The sequence below is a fragment of the Gigantopelta aegis genome, chromosome 3 (genome assembly GCF_016097555.1).
Source record: "Gigantopelta aegis isolate Gae_Host chromosome 3, Gae_host_genome, whole genome shotgun sequence".
In the NCBI taxonomy this organism is placed as follows: domain Eukaryota; kingdom Metazoa; phylum Mollusca; class Gastropoda; order Neomphalida; family Peltospiridae; genus Gigantopelta; species Gigantopelta aegis.
This window is the reverse complement of record NC_054701.1, coordinates 42,191,486-42,208,214: the sequence shown is the minus strand read 5'-3', so window position 1 is coordinate 42,208,214 and position 16,729 is coordinate 42,191,486. Positions and strand designations below refer to the sequence as shown.

Genomic DNA, 16,729 nt, shown 5'->3' with positions numbered 1-16,729 from the left:
ATTTTGAAATGTTAGTATCCAAATGGGATACTGCCCAAAATTTTTAATCTCGAACACTGCTGATTCAGTGATTGTATGATAAATGGTATCTACATGTAACAGCCACTCATACAGTATTCTTTATTTCTCAAATCGTTTTCCATAAACATGTGGTTATTTCAGTTATTTTTCTTTTCATCAGTTTTAATGTTGTTTATGACCTGAATGCACTGTTTAATCTAGGAATAAACATTACATGTATGTTTTAATTAAAACATGTTTGTGTATCCAGTGAATAAGTGGCTTGTAAAACTGAGTTTTCTATTTGGCCAGTTTTACTCTAAAAGAGGATTTAGTCTGCACTGGTTGGTCAGTGGAAATCACTGACAAACATTGATTTATTACTGACATCTTAAAGAGAGAAATCTTCAGCTCTAAAACACACAATCTGTAGGAATTGATTGTCACAATCTTAATAACGCTGTTGGAAGTGTGGAAGCAAATTTGGAATTTGTTATAATTTTTAGATAATGTATTTTTATGTCTGTCCCATCTAGCCATACATACATCCATCCAACCACCTGACTATCAGTCCATCTGTCCATCTGTCCATCTGTCCATTCCATCCATCCATCCATCCATCCATCCATCCATCCATCCATCCATTCATCCATCAATCTATCCAAATCCATCCAAATATCCATCCATCAACCCATCCATACATCCAAACATCCATTCATCCATCCATCCATCCATCCATTCAGGGCGTGACGTAGCCCAGTGGTAAAGTGCTCGCTCGATTTCCATCGGTGGGCCCATTGGACAATTTGCATCACGACTGGTATATCAGAGGTCATGGTATGTGCCATCCCATCTGTGGGATGGTGCATATAAAAGATCCCTTGCTACTAATGGAAAAAATGTTGCGCATTTTATCTCTAAGACTATAATATGTCAAATTACCAAATGTTTGACATCCAATAGCTGATGATTAATAAATCAGCGTGCTCTAGTGGTGTTGTTAAAGAAAACAAACTTTAAACCATCCATCTGTCCAGCAAACTATTAAACAATTATGTAAGTAACTAAAATTCTTTATGACATTACACTAATAAATTATTGCTGTTATGTTGATCTTCTTTAACCAGAATAGACCTATATATTATCAACATTTCAGATTTTTAACTTTTAATACAAATAATGAATCAGGTTTATTGTACTTTTTAGGCTTAATAAACTTGGTATAGATCTTTGTTTTGGTCAGTATTCTGAATAAATGGATGGATCAGTGGATCATTTGATGGATGAATACATCAGTTAGTAGATGAATGGTTGAATGCGTGAATGAAGTAGAGGAGAAAATTATACATGTGTAGGTCACACCTTAGCATGCATTTCTGTGTCGGCATTGACTGTCGCAAAATATCCATGTGATTCACTTAATCACCAACAGGAAACTTGGCAGGTAATTAATTATGTCTAAATCCCAGATTCCTTTCAGTAAATTAGATTCGAACATAAATGTTTCCTCCAAAACTGCTAGTCAGATATCTTTGAACAAAATCTAAACATTTAAAATTGTAAGCAAGGTCTTAGTTGCTTTAATTCATATTGTGATTTTTAAAACATTTTTATTTGTTTTAAATTTTATATATATTTTTTTATATATATGGGGTTTTTTTTTTGGGGGGGGGGGATCCCACTACCCAGTGGTAAAGCATTCATCCGATGTGTGGTCGGTCTGGGATCGATCCCTGTCAGTGGGCCTATTGGGCTATTTCTCGTTCCAGCCAGTGTTGCATGACTTGTATATCAAAGGCTGTGGGATGGTGCATACAAAAGACCCCTTACTACTAGTGGGAAAAATATAGCGGGTTTCCTCTCTAAGACTATAATGTCATATTACCAAAGGTTTAACATACAGTAGCCGATGATAAATAAATCAATGTGCTCCAGTGATGTCGTTAAACAAAACAAACTTTTAACACTTCTTTCAAATCTGAAAGCTCCTCCTATTTTTTAATCTTCTTTTGCTATCACCTCCACATCCCAGTCCTTATTCTTTGCAGTCACCTCCTTATCCTAGTCATTGTCTCTAATTGTATTTTCCCTTTGTGGCCATCTATGTTGCACATCTGCCATTTGAATTTCCCCATCAGCATTACTTTGCAGTGTGCTTAGTCTCACTGCTTCAGAGAGTGTAACAGTGTTCATTGGTTATTTCAGGCATTGAAAGGTTATTTATTGAATACTTTATAAGTCAAACAGATTGCACAAATGTATACTTAATATAAATATTATTATTGAAAAATACAGACAATGAATTTAGTAATAAGTAGCTGCCTAAGGGATTGTTTTAAAAATGCAGGTACGTGGTGTCATAATGGTTAAGCCAACATATTTAAGATAAGTAGGTACTATACATGTGTAGTACACATTACAGAATGAGTCTAACACCAGAGTGAAATTTAGTAACTTTTGTGTGCATGTGCATGTATGTATGCTCAGTATGTATGTGTGTGTGTGTAGGTGTGTGTGTGGGTGTGTGTGTGGGGGGGGGGGGGGGGTATGTCCTAGTCTATTATAAGCTATATTGTATGTGTGCATGTGTGTGTGTGTCCTAGTCCATTATAAGCTATATTAGTGTGTGTGTGTGTGTGTGTGTGTGTGTGTCCTAGTCCATTATAAGCTATATTAGTGTGTGTATGTGTGTGTGTGTGTCCTAGTCCATTATAAGCTATATTAGTGTGTGTCCTAGTCCATTATAAGCTATATTAGTGTGTGTGCGTGTGTGAGTGAGTGCTTGCGTGCGTGTCTGTGTCTGTGGGGGTGTGTGTGTGTGTGCGTGTGCGGGTGTGTGTGTGTACGGGTGTGTGTGTGTATGTGCTTGTGTGTGGGTGTTTGTGTGTGTGGGTGTCCTAGTCCATTATAAGCTATATTATTCTGATGCTGATACATCATCCTTTTTTCTCACAAAAATATCTGGGCCTCCTAAATAAAATTAAAAGATAAAAAATTTAAACTAAAATTGTACATCCTGATTTTATGCACTTACACTGCATATGACATAGGGATATGCTTAAAGACTTGCATGAGGGCTTTCAGTCACAGTAGGACACTTTTGTAACTGAAAACGCATTTGACATGTAGGGCCAGACATCTGTGCATCCTGATCACAGTTCCAGTCCATCGATCCACAACACGTCCAGGTTTCTATTAAAGTGGTAAGTGCCTGTAAACAAGAGAAGATAATTATTTATTTTTAGCCAAACTGTGTTGGGATGCATCTTCCGCTCGAAAGAGTAACACAATTTGATACGGCCTGCCGAGACTATTAAATAGTCTTGTGTAAAAACCTCACCCGATCAATACGCTCTCTGTGAGCTGGTAATGGGAAAACACTTGCATTTTGACAGCGTGATTTATTTAGAAGATCGTCCGGCACAAGAGCAAGATGCAATAATCGTTTCTCCAAACCCCTCTCAGCTCTTAGGACACTTATGAAATTATGCCACCTTCTGTAAATTTAATTTTTATCGGGGGACTCTTACTTTCAGCGGACCATGATCTAAGTCACACTCACCAGGTCCTGTGAATTAAGAATTTATGTGCAGATCTATCGCCTCTTTACACAACATGTAATCACGGACTGCGAGCTTGCCAAGACGCGGTCTGTGGAAGGAAAACCTATCCTTTTTCCCCAGCAGAAGTCATATTTGGAGACAGGAATATTTGTTAGCTGCCACTGGTAATGGGCGGCATGAGAAATGACCTTTCAAATAACCGACTCTTAGCAACGGTAATGTCTCTGGGACTCGAGATGGACAGTATTTCATTTTTCATTTGGTATTTGTCTTTGGCTGTGTTCTCATTATCGAGGCCGGTTTTTGTTTAATTTTACACAGCGGTATTCCAGACATAGGTTACTGAGTGACACTTCGATCCGTTGCAAAAGGTCATTTGTCTTGAAGAATATCGGTTACCATGTTATAGACACTGTCATCCATTGCAAAATGTAGGTTACTATGTTAGCCTAGATTCAGATGTCCTTGAGAGTTTCTTAAATGTATTTGATGCCCCTTACAGGATGGTGTGGTATTTATACCCAAAACTTACTTTCTTGCTTGAAATTGTAATTTTTGTTAATTGGGTCATGTGAAATTTATTTTCAAATGCATAATCACCTGCAAATTTATTTTGACATTTCACAAAACAAAGGCTGAAATGTTCTGAATATTCATATTCAGTTCAATAGGATATATTTCTAAAATGTACATGTATGTACAGGTACATTAAATTTACAGAAGGTGGCAGAATTTCATTTATTACCCAGCAGGCACTCATAACAGGGAAAATAAAAATCATAATTCCTCACTGAGAAATGATCATGCATTGGTTTAACATACACTACTATTGGACGATTTGACACCAATAAACCAATCACCATGTCGGTACTAAATATGATGTCATCACAATTTGGCAAAGCACACACAATGACGTCATGTAGTTTAAAGCATTTGCGTTTACATGCATGTCTTTCTGGTTTTAATGTTAAAGTTGTAATAAAATGGTAGTTTAATGCAATTCATTATAGATTTTGTTTACAGAATATATAGAAATTTGGGTTTTGAAAATTATCTGTGAACCGTGAATAAAATACGAAGTTAAAGCAATACCCAGAACAGTAAAGTAGTTAACATCGTTTCTATATACATGGATGTGTTGCCGATATACATGTAGGTTATATTGAAAATAAAGGCTTTAAAAAAAAAACCTGGGGTAATAAATAGAATAACAAACTCGGTACCAGTTATTATTTTCTATTAGTGTCCTAAGAGCTGACAGGGTTTGGAAAAATGGTCATTGTATCTTGCTTTTGTGCTGGATAATCTTCCACATGTTTGTAACTACAAAAACACAGTATCATAATAATTATTGCTGTGTTTTGAGCTTCTGTAGACAAACAAGGACACACTGGATGTACAGAAGCTAAAAAGCAAGAAACTGTGAGGCTCCACCAGGCCTGGTGCTTAAATAAAAAATTTAGAGAGAGAGAGAGTATCTTTAACATGCCCATATACCACTAAAGTTTCAGGCATGTCTGTAATGGGCCAAGTCTCTGGATAGCCAGTTTAGAGTCTAGATTCGAGAGTCTGAGAAACTAATATCAGGACAATGCCATACAAATTGTATATGTGTGAGGTCATTAGAGATTGGGTCTGGACTCTTAAACGTTTTATAAGCATATTACCATTTCTAAATAATGGTAATATTCTCTCTCTCTCTCTCTCTCTCTCTCTCTCTCTCTCTCTCTCTCTCTCTCTCTCTCTCTCTCTCTCTCTCTCTCTCTCTCTCTCTCTCCTTGATTTCCTTTCTTTTTGTTTATTCTGTCTTTGTTAGCGGTTTATAAATATCAATTTATTACACTTGTCATCTTGGCCTTAATATAGGCACCTATTGGCCAATCCCATCTGCATTGCAAAATATGGTTGAATATCTGGAATATCGGTCGATCACTGAGTTGCATTTTGATATTTTGGTTTGGTGTCTTCAAATGTTATGGAAAATTCTTCATGGTTACTGTACTGAACAGATACCATGTTATACAGATTCATTGTGAAATGTTTTTGCAGTTTCTTCAAAGAATATTGGGAATTTTCATTGTAAAGAACAAAAACGTAACATGCCTGCATTGAAATTTATAAAAATAGAGTGATTTGTATGCTTAAATGAGAATATTTAAATAAAAAATCTGGATGCCCTCAAAAGTGACAACATACCGGTAGCCTGTATGTCGTTTGATCTTGAGAAATGCTGTCGAATATTGGGAGTCTAGCAAAATGGGTTTAAAAAAAAAAAATTCTAAAATGTTCAAATGGCAGAATTAATAATTTAGTACCGGTGAACAAAACAAGTGCATTTACAAACAAAATGTGTTTATATATCTTCCATCTTATGGTAAATCCTGTTGAGTTAGTTTTGCGTGAAAATTCAATAATTGAGTTTAATCAAGCAGCACTATAAGAAATGAAGTTATGATTGATGGCTTAAGGATGCAATTTGTCTTTGAGCCTAGCTGCATGGGGCTTTAGCTGCTGCAGATATTAATAGAGCTCTTTCACACTCTGGATCAGAAATATAGTCATTTCATCTGGTCATTTAGCTTTTGGGTTCTTAAGACATGCAGGATAAAATACTGGATATTACGAGTGTGACAGATAAGAGCTCTTCCCGAAATTATGGAGGCTGAAGTTGGGGGATAAATAGTATTTCCAGTATCCTACTACTGGGTAACCTCAATTTAAGGGCCCTACATGTACATAAAATACCTGTGCTAAAAATCAGATATATACATGTATATATATATATATATATATATATATATATATATATACTGAACAAAAAAAGAAACTTCCGATTTGTACATATAGTATTTGTTGCGTTAAAGAATTCATTGTGTGATGAAATTATATAGGTAGTATTAGCCTTGAGCTGTATTATCAGGATTCATGAATTTTATCAATTATTTTTGCACTGTTAATCGTCGACAATGTGAAATTCAATTTGCACGTGCATGCATAGTTCGACATGTCCCGTGTAGTATCCAGTCAATTTGTTTTACTTGTCTTACTGAGATTGTTGTCAAGTGAACGAAAACGCTTCAAAATTTGTAAAAAATTTACGTTTTTTACATTGTAGCATTTTTAGTATGCCAAGAATACCCAATAATTTACGCAAATGGGCGATTGGCATGCTTGATGCTGGCATGTCGACAGAAGACGTTGCAAGGCATGTTGGGAGTTCTAGTCGAGCGATACGAAATCTTCGCGTAAGATTTCGAACGACAGGAAGCACCAACGACTTGCCACGTCGTTGACGTCCACGTGTTACAAGGCGTGGTCAAGACTGCTATATCATGAACACGCATTTGCGTAATCGATTCCAAACTGCCACTGCTACTGCTGCTAACACACCTGGGCTTCATAATAACCGAATCAGTGGGCAAACTGTTCGTAATCGTCTGCGGGAGAACGGTTTACATGCACGACGTCCTTACGTCGGATGCGTTTCAACGCAACGTCATTGTCTAAATCGTCTTAATTGGGCATGTGTACACACTCATTGGATATGGCGACCGCTGGAATACCGTTCTTTTTTCGGATGAATCCAGATTTTCTTTACAACGTGGTGATGGCAGGGTGCGCGTCTACCGTAGGAGAAATGAACGCTATGGTGACTGTTGTGTTCTTGAATGAGACCGTTTCGGGGGTGGGGGTTGTGTCATGGTCTGGGCAGCCATTGCCCATGGTTATCGTTCACCACTAGTCGTCATTGATGGCAATTTAAATGCTCAACGTTACCGCGATGACATTCTCGCTCATCATGTCATTCCTCTGTTCCATAACAATGCCAACATCTCGATTTTTCAGCATGATAATGCCACCTCTCATACAGCTAGAGACACTGTAAATTTTCTTAGGACAAATAACATTGATTTCATTGATGACTGGCCCGCTAAAAGTCCTGATCTCAACCCCATCGAGCATGTCTGGGATAGTCTGGACAGACGATTGAGGCGTCGTCCCAACCCACCCGCTAACATCAACGAACTTCGTCAAGCGCTCATTCAGGAATGGAACAATATTCCACAGGCAGAAATCAACACTTTAGTCAATTCTATGCATCTGCGATTTACTGCAGTGGTCAATTCAAGAGGTGGTCATACCCGTTATTAAGTGTTTGTTTGTTTTTTTAACCCCTGCCACACTTGGTCAAAATTTCGCCCAGTTTCTGTTAACCTATGGCCATGATTATTGCACCAAACGATTCATCATGGAACACTCTTTAAACGCATATATAACAATTATTCCCCCGGTTTGTTTTCATCAAGTTATGTTCAAGCAAAGTTAGCGGAAGTTTCTTATTTTGTTCAGTATATATATACCATATATATTTGGTTTTTTAACCCTCTCCATCCTCGCCCCCATGTATGCTTTTTTTCATCACCATGCATGTATATGTACATGAACTGTACCTCAATCGTCCACACTGAAAAATGCATTGGATACAATTAGAAGCTGGAATTGAATAAATTTAAGACAGAAGAATTAACTGAATTTAAATTTATTGATAATATAACAAGCATACATTTTGGGGAGTTTATATATTAACACCCTTGCCCCATGTATATACAAAAATCTTGTGTACATGTACATGTATACTGCCAGCAACCACATAAAAAGCAGCCATTACTTCAGTGCTGGTGTTGTTTTGCTATGCAAGAGGTTGTGTGATCCTTTACACTCTGTAGACTTATAAAAATATTTGCCTTTTCCATTCTAACCAATGCTCTGTGAGTGCTTCTGTAGTGCATATATATCACGGCTTTTGAACCTACAGTTTCAGGGTAAAATGGGTATGGCAGTGCTTCTGCCAGAAAGAAATGTTTGGGTATGGCGCTATGGAATTGGATGCAGCTACAGTCAATAGGGGGTATTGGGGGGTGGGGAGGGGGGGGGCCTCTCCCAGAAAGAAAATGGGTTACGTTTAGGGTTAGGGTTAACAAATTTCATACAGTAATGATAAGAGTAATAAATTTTGACAAAAGATTAAGTTCATTAACTTTAAAAAAATATCTCTGGCAGATGCCCTGTGTGGTGCCATACCCAAATGGTTTTGCAGATTTTATTTTTTAAGTTAACCTTTTGACAAAATTAATTACTTTCTTAACTGTAACACTAAACCTACATGTAACACATTTTCTTTCTGGGGGAGGCCCGCCATAGCCCCTGTTGTCTGTGGTTGCCTTCAATTCCATAGCGTCATATCCAAAAAAATTCTTTCTCTGCCCCATGACTGGTATATCAAAGGGATGTGGTACGTTAGTGTCTGAAAAAGTGTATATAAAAGATCCTGTGTCACAATTAACAGATATCCAGTAGCTGTTGATAAATTATTCAATCTGCTATAGTGGTGTCGTTAAACAAAACAATCATTTAACTCTAAACAAAATGGTAGCAGGTAGCAAGTTTCTTCTCTTATATCACAGGGCCCCGTTTCATGATGCAATTTTATCACTAAAATCACCTTAAGTCACTTGTTCTACTATCGAACTTGGTAACGTATGGTGATTTTAATGTTAAGATTGCTTGGCATAATGAAGATTATCAAATGAATATATTTGAAAGCTGATATAACCACTGATTAAAGGGACATTCCCGAGTTTGCTGCATTGTAAGATGTTTCCATCTAATAAAATATTTCTACAATTAAACTTACATATTAAATATATTTTCTGGTTTAGAATATCAGTGTCTGTATATTAAATGTGTTTCTGGTCATTTTAATATTTGTAAGAAGCCCAAACTGGATTTTGTCTTTAAGCCGATGTGCATTTTTGTGCTGGGGTGTTGTTAAACATTCATTCATTCATTCATTCAAATAATTTCATATGTACGAAAAAATTATATTTCTGGAAATAAAATGAAATTTAACCTAGTACAAATATTAGAATGATCAGAAACACATTTAATATATAGCCACTAATATTGTATGCAGAAAAATATATTTGATATGTAATTACAATCGTTAAAAAGTCTTTGTTAGTCGATAACATCTTAAAAAGTGCAGCAAACTCAGGAATGTCCCTTTAAAGAGTGAGCTGACATGTTTTTTTAACTCATGATGATGGAATCCTTGTTTGTGTTTTCAGCTCCGTTTCATCCTGGGGAGCAGGAGCCAGTGGGCTAAGTAAAGACTCTGTAGCCAGTGGTCCTCAAGTAAGAGCTTTAATTTAATTATTATTTGTTTTTAAGGAGGGGACGGGATGTAGCTCAGTGGTACAGTGCTCGCTTGATGTGCGGTCGGTGTGGGGACGGGATTGGGTATTTCTCAGTGGTAACAAAGGTCGTGCTATGTTTTTAAGGAGGGGACGGGATGTAGCTCAGTGGTACAGTGCTCGCTTGATGTGCGGTCAGTGTGGGATCGATCCCCGTCGGTGGGCCCATTGGGCTATTTCTCATTCCAGCCAGTGCACCACGGCTGGTATAACAAAGGTCGTGGTATGTTTTTAAGGAGGGGACGGGATGTAGCTCAGTGGTACAGTGCTCGCTTGATGTGCGGTCGGTGTGGGATCGATCCCCGTCGGTGGGCCCATTGGGCTATTTCTCATTCCAGCCAGTGCACCACGGCTGGTATAACAAAGGTCGTGGTATGTTTTTAAGGAGGGGACGGGATGTAGCTCAGTGGTACAGTGCTCGCTTGATGTGCGGTCAGTGTGGGATCGATCCCCGTCGGTGGGCCCATTGGGCTATTTCTCATTCCATCCAGTGCACCACAGCTGGTATAACAAAGGTCGTGGTATGTTTTTAAGGATGGGACGGGATGTAGCTCAGTGGTACAGTGCTCGCTTGATGTGCGGTCGGTGTGGGATCGATCCCCGTCGGTGGGCCCATTGGGCTATTTCTCATTCCAGCCAGTGCACCACGACTGGTATAACAAAGGTCGTGGTATGTGCTATCCTGTCTGTGGGATGGTGCATATAAAAGATCCCCTGCTGCTAATCGAAAAGAGTAGCCCATGAAGTGGCGACAGCGGCTTTCCTCTCTCTGTATCTGTGTTGGCCGTAACCATATGTCTGACGCCATATAACCGTAAATAAAACGTGTTTGAGTGCGTCGTTAAGCCAAATTTAAACCTTGAACTGTTAACAAGAAGTCGGGCCAGAAAAATCTATGGCTTAGTGTTTTGTCACCAGAACGGAAATAAAAAGATGAACTTGTAAGGTAATTGAGTTCAAGGTCGGCTTAATGATCAAAGAGAATGTTTTGAAATTAATACAGTTGACTCGGACGTAATTTGCATATATATTACATGATGGAATTAATATTTTAGTTTGCTTACTTTTATTACACTAATATTACATGTTATCGTTTAATAAAACTTGATGTGCAAATACTTCTTGACATTATTTGCACATTTTAAGACTCCTGGATTTGTGAGATGATGATTGTTTCGGAACATAATGTGAAATGATTCTTTTTAACAAACCGAACTCAGTCTGGTTTGCCATAACTTGAAGATTACAGAATTGATTTGCTATTCTTTTGATTGTCTCTTCAACAACAGTCCCCAAACCACACGCTCAACTACAGCTTCTCTAGTGATGTGGAACACGAAAATAACGAGTTGTTATCAAGAATCACTGAATTGCAGCAACAGAAGTGGAAGCTTGAAGAACAGGTATTTGGAGTTATTTCCCCTTCATTGTTCTTGATTGATCAAATATTTTGAAAGAGCGGGCTCTTTTCACTGTTCAACAAAATGATGGAAACAAAGCAATGATTTATTTGATATTTTTTTGTTTGTTTTTTTAGGAAAAGAATCTAGGCTGTTATTTGCTCTTTTTTTTTAAATGTTTTTGTCTTTTGTTTTAATTTTTTTTTGTTTTTTTTTTGGTATCATTTTGGTTTTTGTCTAGATATAGAATATCAATTTTTAATTTGCCTTGTGTTTTTCTTAGTTTTTGTTTTTAATTGTTTAATTTTTTCTTTGTTTATTTTTTGTTCATTTGGGTTTTTTTTCATTGTAAATTAAACATAACAAAAGCAGTTTCTTTCTTCATCATTCTTCTCTATTAGAATGTTGGGGTTTTTTAAATCATAAAGAAAAACAATGGTATTTTGACAGTCAGTTGTAAATTTGGCTAATGCATGTACATTGTATCTACCAGGTTATGGAATAAGCAGTTGATTTGTTTTAAAGATGGCCCAAAACAAATTACTCAGTTATTTCTAAATAATGGTTTACAGAGAAATTAAAGGAGTTATTACATTGATTTTCTTTATTAAAGCAAGAGTACACATAAAACTAGTTACGGATTACTTTCTGTTTAATGTTAAAGAGACAACCCTGTAAGATGTTTTCAGTTGCATTCAAACGTTTTCAGCAGCTAAAATTATATGCCTTTTGGGGTTGTTTTTTTTTGAATATCAGTGTATATCACGTATCAGATATATTATGTATATCCATTGTGTGCCTGGTCATCCTAATGTTTATTAGGGTGGGACATAGCATATGGTAGAGCACTCGCCTGATGCATGATCAATCTAGGATCGATCCTCATCGGTGGGCCCATTAGTTTATTTGTCGTTCAACCAGTGTTTTACAACTGGCGTAACAAAGGCTGTGGTACATGTATATACTATCCTGTCTGCAGCTAATCAAAACGAGTAGACCACTGAGTGGTGGCAGCAGGTTTCTGTCATTACCTGTGTGACCTGTGCCATATACATGTACATTAAGAAAACAAAATATTGATTGTGTTGTTAAATAAAACCTTCATTCATTCATTCCTCCCTCCCTCCCTCCCTCCCTCCCTCCCTCCCTCCCTCCTTCATTCATTCATTCATTCCTTCGTTCCTCCCTCCCTCCCTCCCTCCCTCCCTCCCTCCCTCCCTCCCTCCCTCCCTCCCTCCCTCCCTCCCTCATTCATTCATTCATTCATTCATTCATTCATTCATTCATTCATTCATTTCATTCATTCATTCATTCATTTCATTCATTCCTAGGGTTTATAGTAGCCCAAATTGGGATTTATCCACCTAATATTTAACTATTGTTTATAGGTGAATCACTTGGAGACGAGCAACGGGTGTATGGCCAACGATCTGCTCAGCAAGACGGCCATTATCAGGCATTATGTGATGGGGAGCAAGACAGGTCAGTGTAGATAGGGAATTAATCTGAGATGCACATGTGCATTTCTTGTATCCATCAGGTACTTTATTAAATACAGATATCTCTACACCGTCTAGACGTAAGTGTCTAGACGTAATAAGCTTATTATAGCTATTGTAATAACCCACATTTGTTTACCCTTCATATTAGCTATTCTTAGTAATGTTACATCTCATGTTTTATAAAGACCAGAATTATATTTTTGTTATTAAGAGTTCTCATCGTCATCTTTTGAAAAATGGCAAACTTTTAGAATATACATGTATTAAGTTGGGTTTTTTGTACGCCCATCTATGATGGGTCATATTATGGTATGGCATTGTTTGTCTGTCCGTTAGTACATACACATGTATGTCTGTTAGCTTTTTCTTGTCCGGACCATATCATGCATACAGATGCATAGAGGACCATCAAATCTCACGTGTATGAACAACTTGTGATGGCAGTGTGTTGCATACTATTACTAGGTCACTGTGACCTACTTTTCAATGTCTACTGCACATAATAGTAAATCCTTGAATTGAATCATGCCTGTAACATATTCAATAATATCTATGGTTTACCATCAAACTCCTGACGGGCATATCATGTACCTCACCGGTAGTCTTATTTTCTTTTCAGTTTTTAAAAAAATAGGTTATTTCATTCAATCATACATCATTCATTTATTCATCAGGGAAGAATATTTCATGTGAACCATTCTGTTCGCATGTTGGATACATAAATTTAAAGTGACATGAACTGCCATTTGTTTATGTTGTAAACAACTAAATGTTAAAATTAACAGTTCAAACCATTTCAAAACCTTTTCTAGACTGATTTTGAAAATTTCAAAAATACTATAATATCATTTGAAAGATCACTTTGTTTAAAATACATTTGGAATCTCGATGTAGTACAGACCAGCAATACATGTGTTACAAGCAGGTTACACACTGGTTATGCAAGTATAATTAATCGACAAGTAACTGAAAAATGGGTTACCTACATGTATAGTCCGTCCATTTCTCCTACAAAAATGTTTTTTGTAAATAATTTCAGTTTTGTTTAACATAAAAAGAAAAGTAAAAGTGTTTTGAAAATAACAAAACAATACTATTTTTGTATCCAATTTAAAAAAAAAAATCCGCTCAGAAATAAATAACTTGTAGTAAACCCCATAGCATGAAAAAAGGCATTCTCTGTGTGACGGACTATACGATAAAATCATGCAAACCAATTTTTGGTTATGTAAGATTTTGGAATATTGTTCCCCCATTCATTCATTCATTCATTCATTCATTCATTCATTCATTCATTCATTCATTCATTCATTCATTCATTCATCCTTTCATCCATTCACATATTCATTTATTCATATATCTGTTCATTATATTTGTTGATTTGCACTGCAGAATGTGGACCTTCCACTCCAATTCATGAAGACAAGAATTCTCTGAACAAGATTCTTGACATCATCAAGAAAGGAGACGATCAGGAACTGAAGGAAATGAACAAAAAGTTACAGAGAATGTTGGAAGAGACACTCACGAAGAACATGCATTTACAGCAGGTTAGTTACAGAGAATGTTGGAAGAGACCTTCACAAAGAACATGTATGTACAGCAGGTTAGTTACAGAGAATGTTGGAAGAGACCCTCACGAAGAACATGCATTTACAGCAGGTTAGTTACAGAGAATGTTGGAAGAGACCCTCACAAAGAACATGCATTTACAGCAGGTTAGTTACAGAGAATGTTAGAAGAGACCCTCACAAAGAACATGCATTTACAGGTTGGTTACAGAGGATGTTAGAAGAGACCCTCACAAAGAACATGCATTTACAGGTTGGTTACAGAGGATGTTAGAAGAGACCCTCACAAAGAACATGCATTTACAGCAGGTTAGTTACAGAGAATGTTAGAAGAGACCCTCACGAAGAACATGTGTTTACAGCAGGTTAGTTACAGAGAATGTTAGAAGAGACCCTCACGAAGAACATGCATTTACAGCAGGTTAGTTACAGAGAATGTTAGAAGAGACCCTCACGAAGAACATGCATTTACAGCAGGTTAGTTACAGAGAATGTTAGAAGAGACCCTCACGAAGAACATGTGTTTACAGCAGGTTAGTTACAGAGAATGTTAGAAGAGACCCTCACGAAGAACATGCATTTACAGCAGGTTAGTTACAGAGAATGTTAGAAGAGACCCTCACGAAGAACATACATTTACAGCAGGTTAGTTACAGAGAATGTTAGAAGAGACCCTCACGAAGAACATGCATTTACAGCAGGTTAGTTACAGAGAATGTTAGAAGAGACCCTCACAAAGAACATGCATTTACAGGTTGGTTACAGAGGATGTTAGAAGAGACCCTCACAAAGAACATGCATTTACAGCAGGTTAGTTACAAAGAATGTTAGAAGAGACCCTCACAAAGAACATGCATTTTCAGCATATTAGTTACAGAGAATGTTAGAAGAGACACTCACAAAGAACATGCATTTACAGGTTGGTTACAGAGGATGTTAGAAGAGACCCTCACAAAGAACATGCATTTACAGCAGGTTAGTTACAGAGAATGTTAGAAGAGACCCTCACGAAGAACATGCATTTACAGCAGGTTAGTTACAGAGAATGTTAGAAGAGACCCTCACAAAGAACATGCATTTACAGCAGGTTAGTTACAGAGAATGTTAGAAGAGACCCTCACAAAGAACATGCATTTACAGGTTGGTTACAGAGGATGTTAGAAGAGACCCTCACAAAGAACATGCATTTACAGCTGGTTAGTTACAAAGAATGTTAGAAGAGACCCTCACAAAGAACATGCATTTTCAGCAGGTTAGTTACAGAGAATGTTAGAAGAGACCCTCACAAAGAACATGCATTTACAGGTTGGTTACAGAGGATGTTAGAAGAGACCCTCACAAAGAACATGCATTTTCAGCAGGTTAGTTACAGAGAATGTTAGAAGAGACCCTCACAAAGAACATGCATTTACAGCAGGTTAGTTACAGAGAATGTTAGAAGAGACCCTCACAAAGAACATGCATTTACAGCAGGTTAGTTACAGAGAATGTTAGAAGAGACCCTCACGAAGAACATGCATTTTCAGCATATTAGTTACAGAGAATGTTAGAAGAGACACTCACAAAGAACATGCATTTACAGCAGGTTAGTTACAGAGAATGTTAGAAGAGACCCTCACGAAGAACATGCATTTTCAGCATATTAGTTACAGAGAATGTTAGAAGAGACACTCACAAAGAACATGCATTTTCAGCATATTAGTTACAGAGAATGTTAGAAGAGACCCTCACAAAGAACATGCATTTTCAGCATATTAGTTACAGAGAATGTTAGAAGAGACCCTCACAAAGAACATGCATTTTCAGCATATTAGTTACAGAGAATGTTAGAAGAGACACTCACAAAGAACATGCATTTACAGCAGGTTTGTGTAAAAAGACAGACATGAAATTACATGTAGCAATCAACCCAATCACATGAAGTAACCTTTATTGGCTATGGGTGACCACTAATTTCATAAAAAGTAGTCTAACAAGCTGCAATCACTTGAAAAGTGTATACTGTATCACTGACATTCTGGTATCATATGGACTGAATGCATGTGTTTAGTTGGGTAGGGTTTTTTTGGTGGGGTTGGGGTTTTTTTTTAGATTGTAAGTGCTTTATGATCATTGACTCAATGATGTTTAAAACTATAAACAAACAAGACATTTGTAGCTGGTCACCATGTAAATATATTACAAAAAACCCCACAGTAACTTTGAAATCCATGAAATTTGCAAGGGTAAGGTCACAATATCATAACAAAAACAAAAGATTTGAGGTACACATATAACAATAAGTTTGAATGAATGGAGTCATCTTGTGCCAGTGGCAATGGCTTTGTTTCAATGTTTCCAAAACTAGATAATGGATATATATATTCCCAAATTGTTATAACTGTTACATTGAAGACGAATACAATCTCATAGTCCTTGGTGTTAAATGTATTAGAGCAA

General features: G+C 37.0%; 1 protein-coding gene across 1 annotated transcript in view; it reads left to right on the top strand.

Moving 5' to 3' along the window:
• The window catches only part of LOC121368065 (GRIP1-associated protein 1-like), a 75,846-nt gene that overhangs the window by 34,283 nt on the left and 24,834 nt on the right, over positions 1-16,729 (top strand). Inside the window, exons 24-27 of the mRNA XM_041492590.1 lie at positions 9,692-9,758; positions 11,107-11,220; positions 12,606-12,699; positions 14,112-14,269. Of these exons, the coding sequence (XP_041348524.1) occupies positions 9,692-9,758; positions 11,107-11,220; positions 12,606-12,699; positions 14,112-14,269 (433 nt within the window). The remainder of the gene's footprint in view (positions 1-9,691; positions 9,759-11,106; positions 11,221-12,605; positions 12,700-14,111; positions 14,270-16,729) is intronic.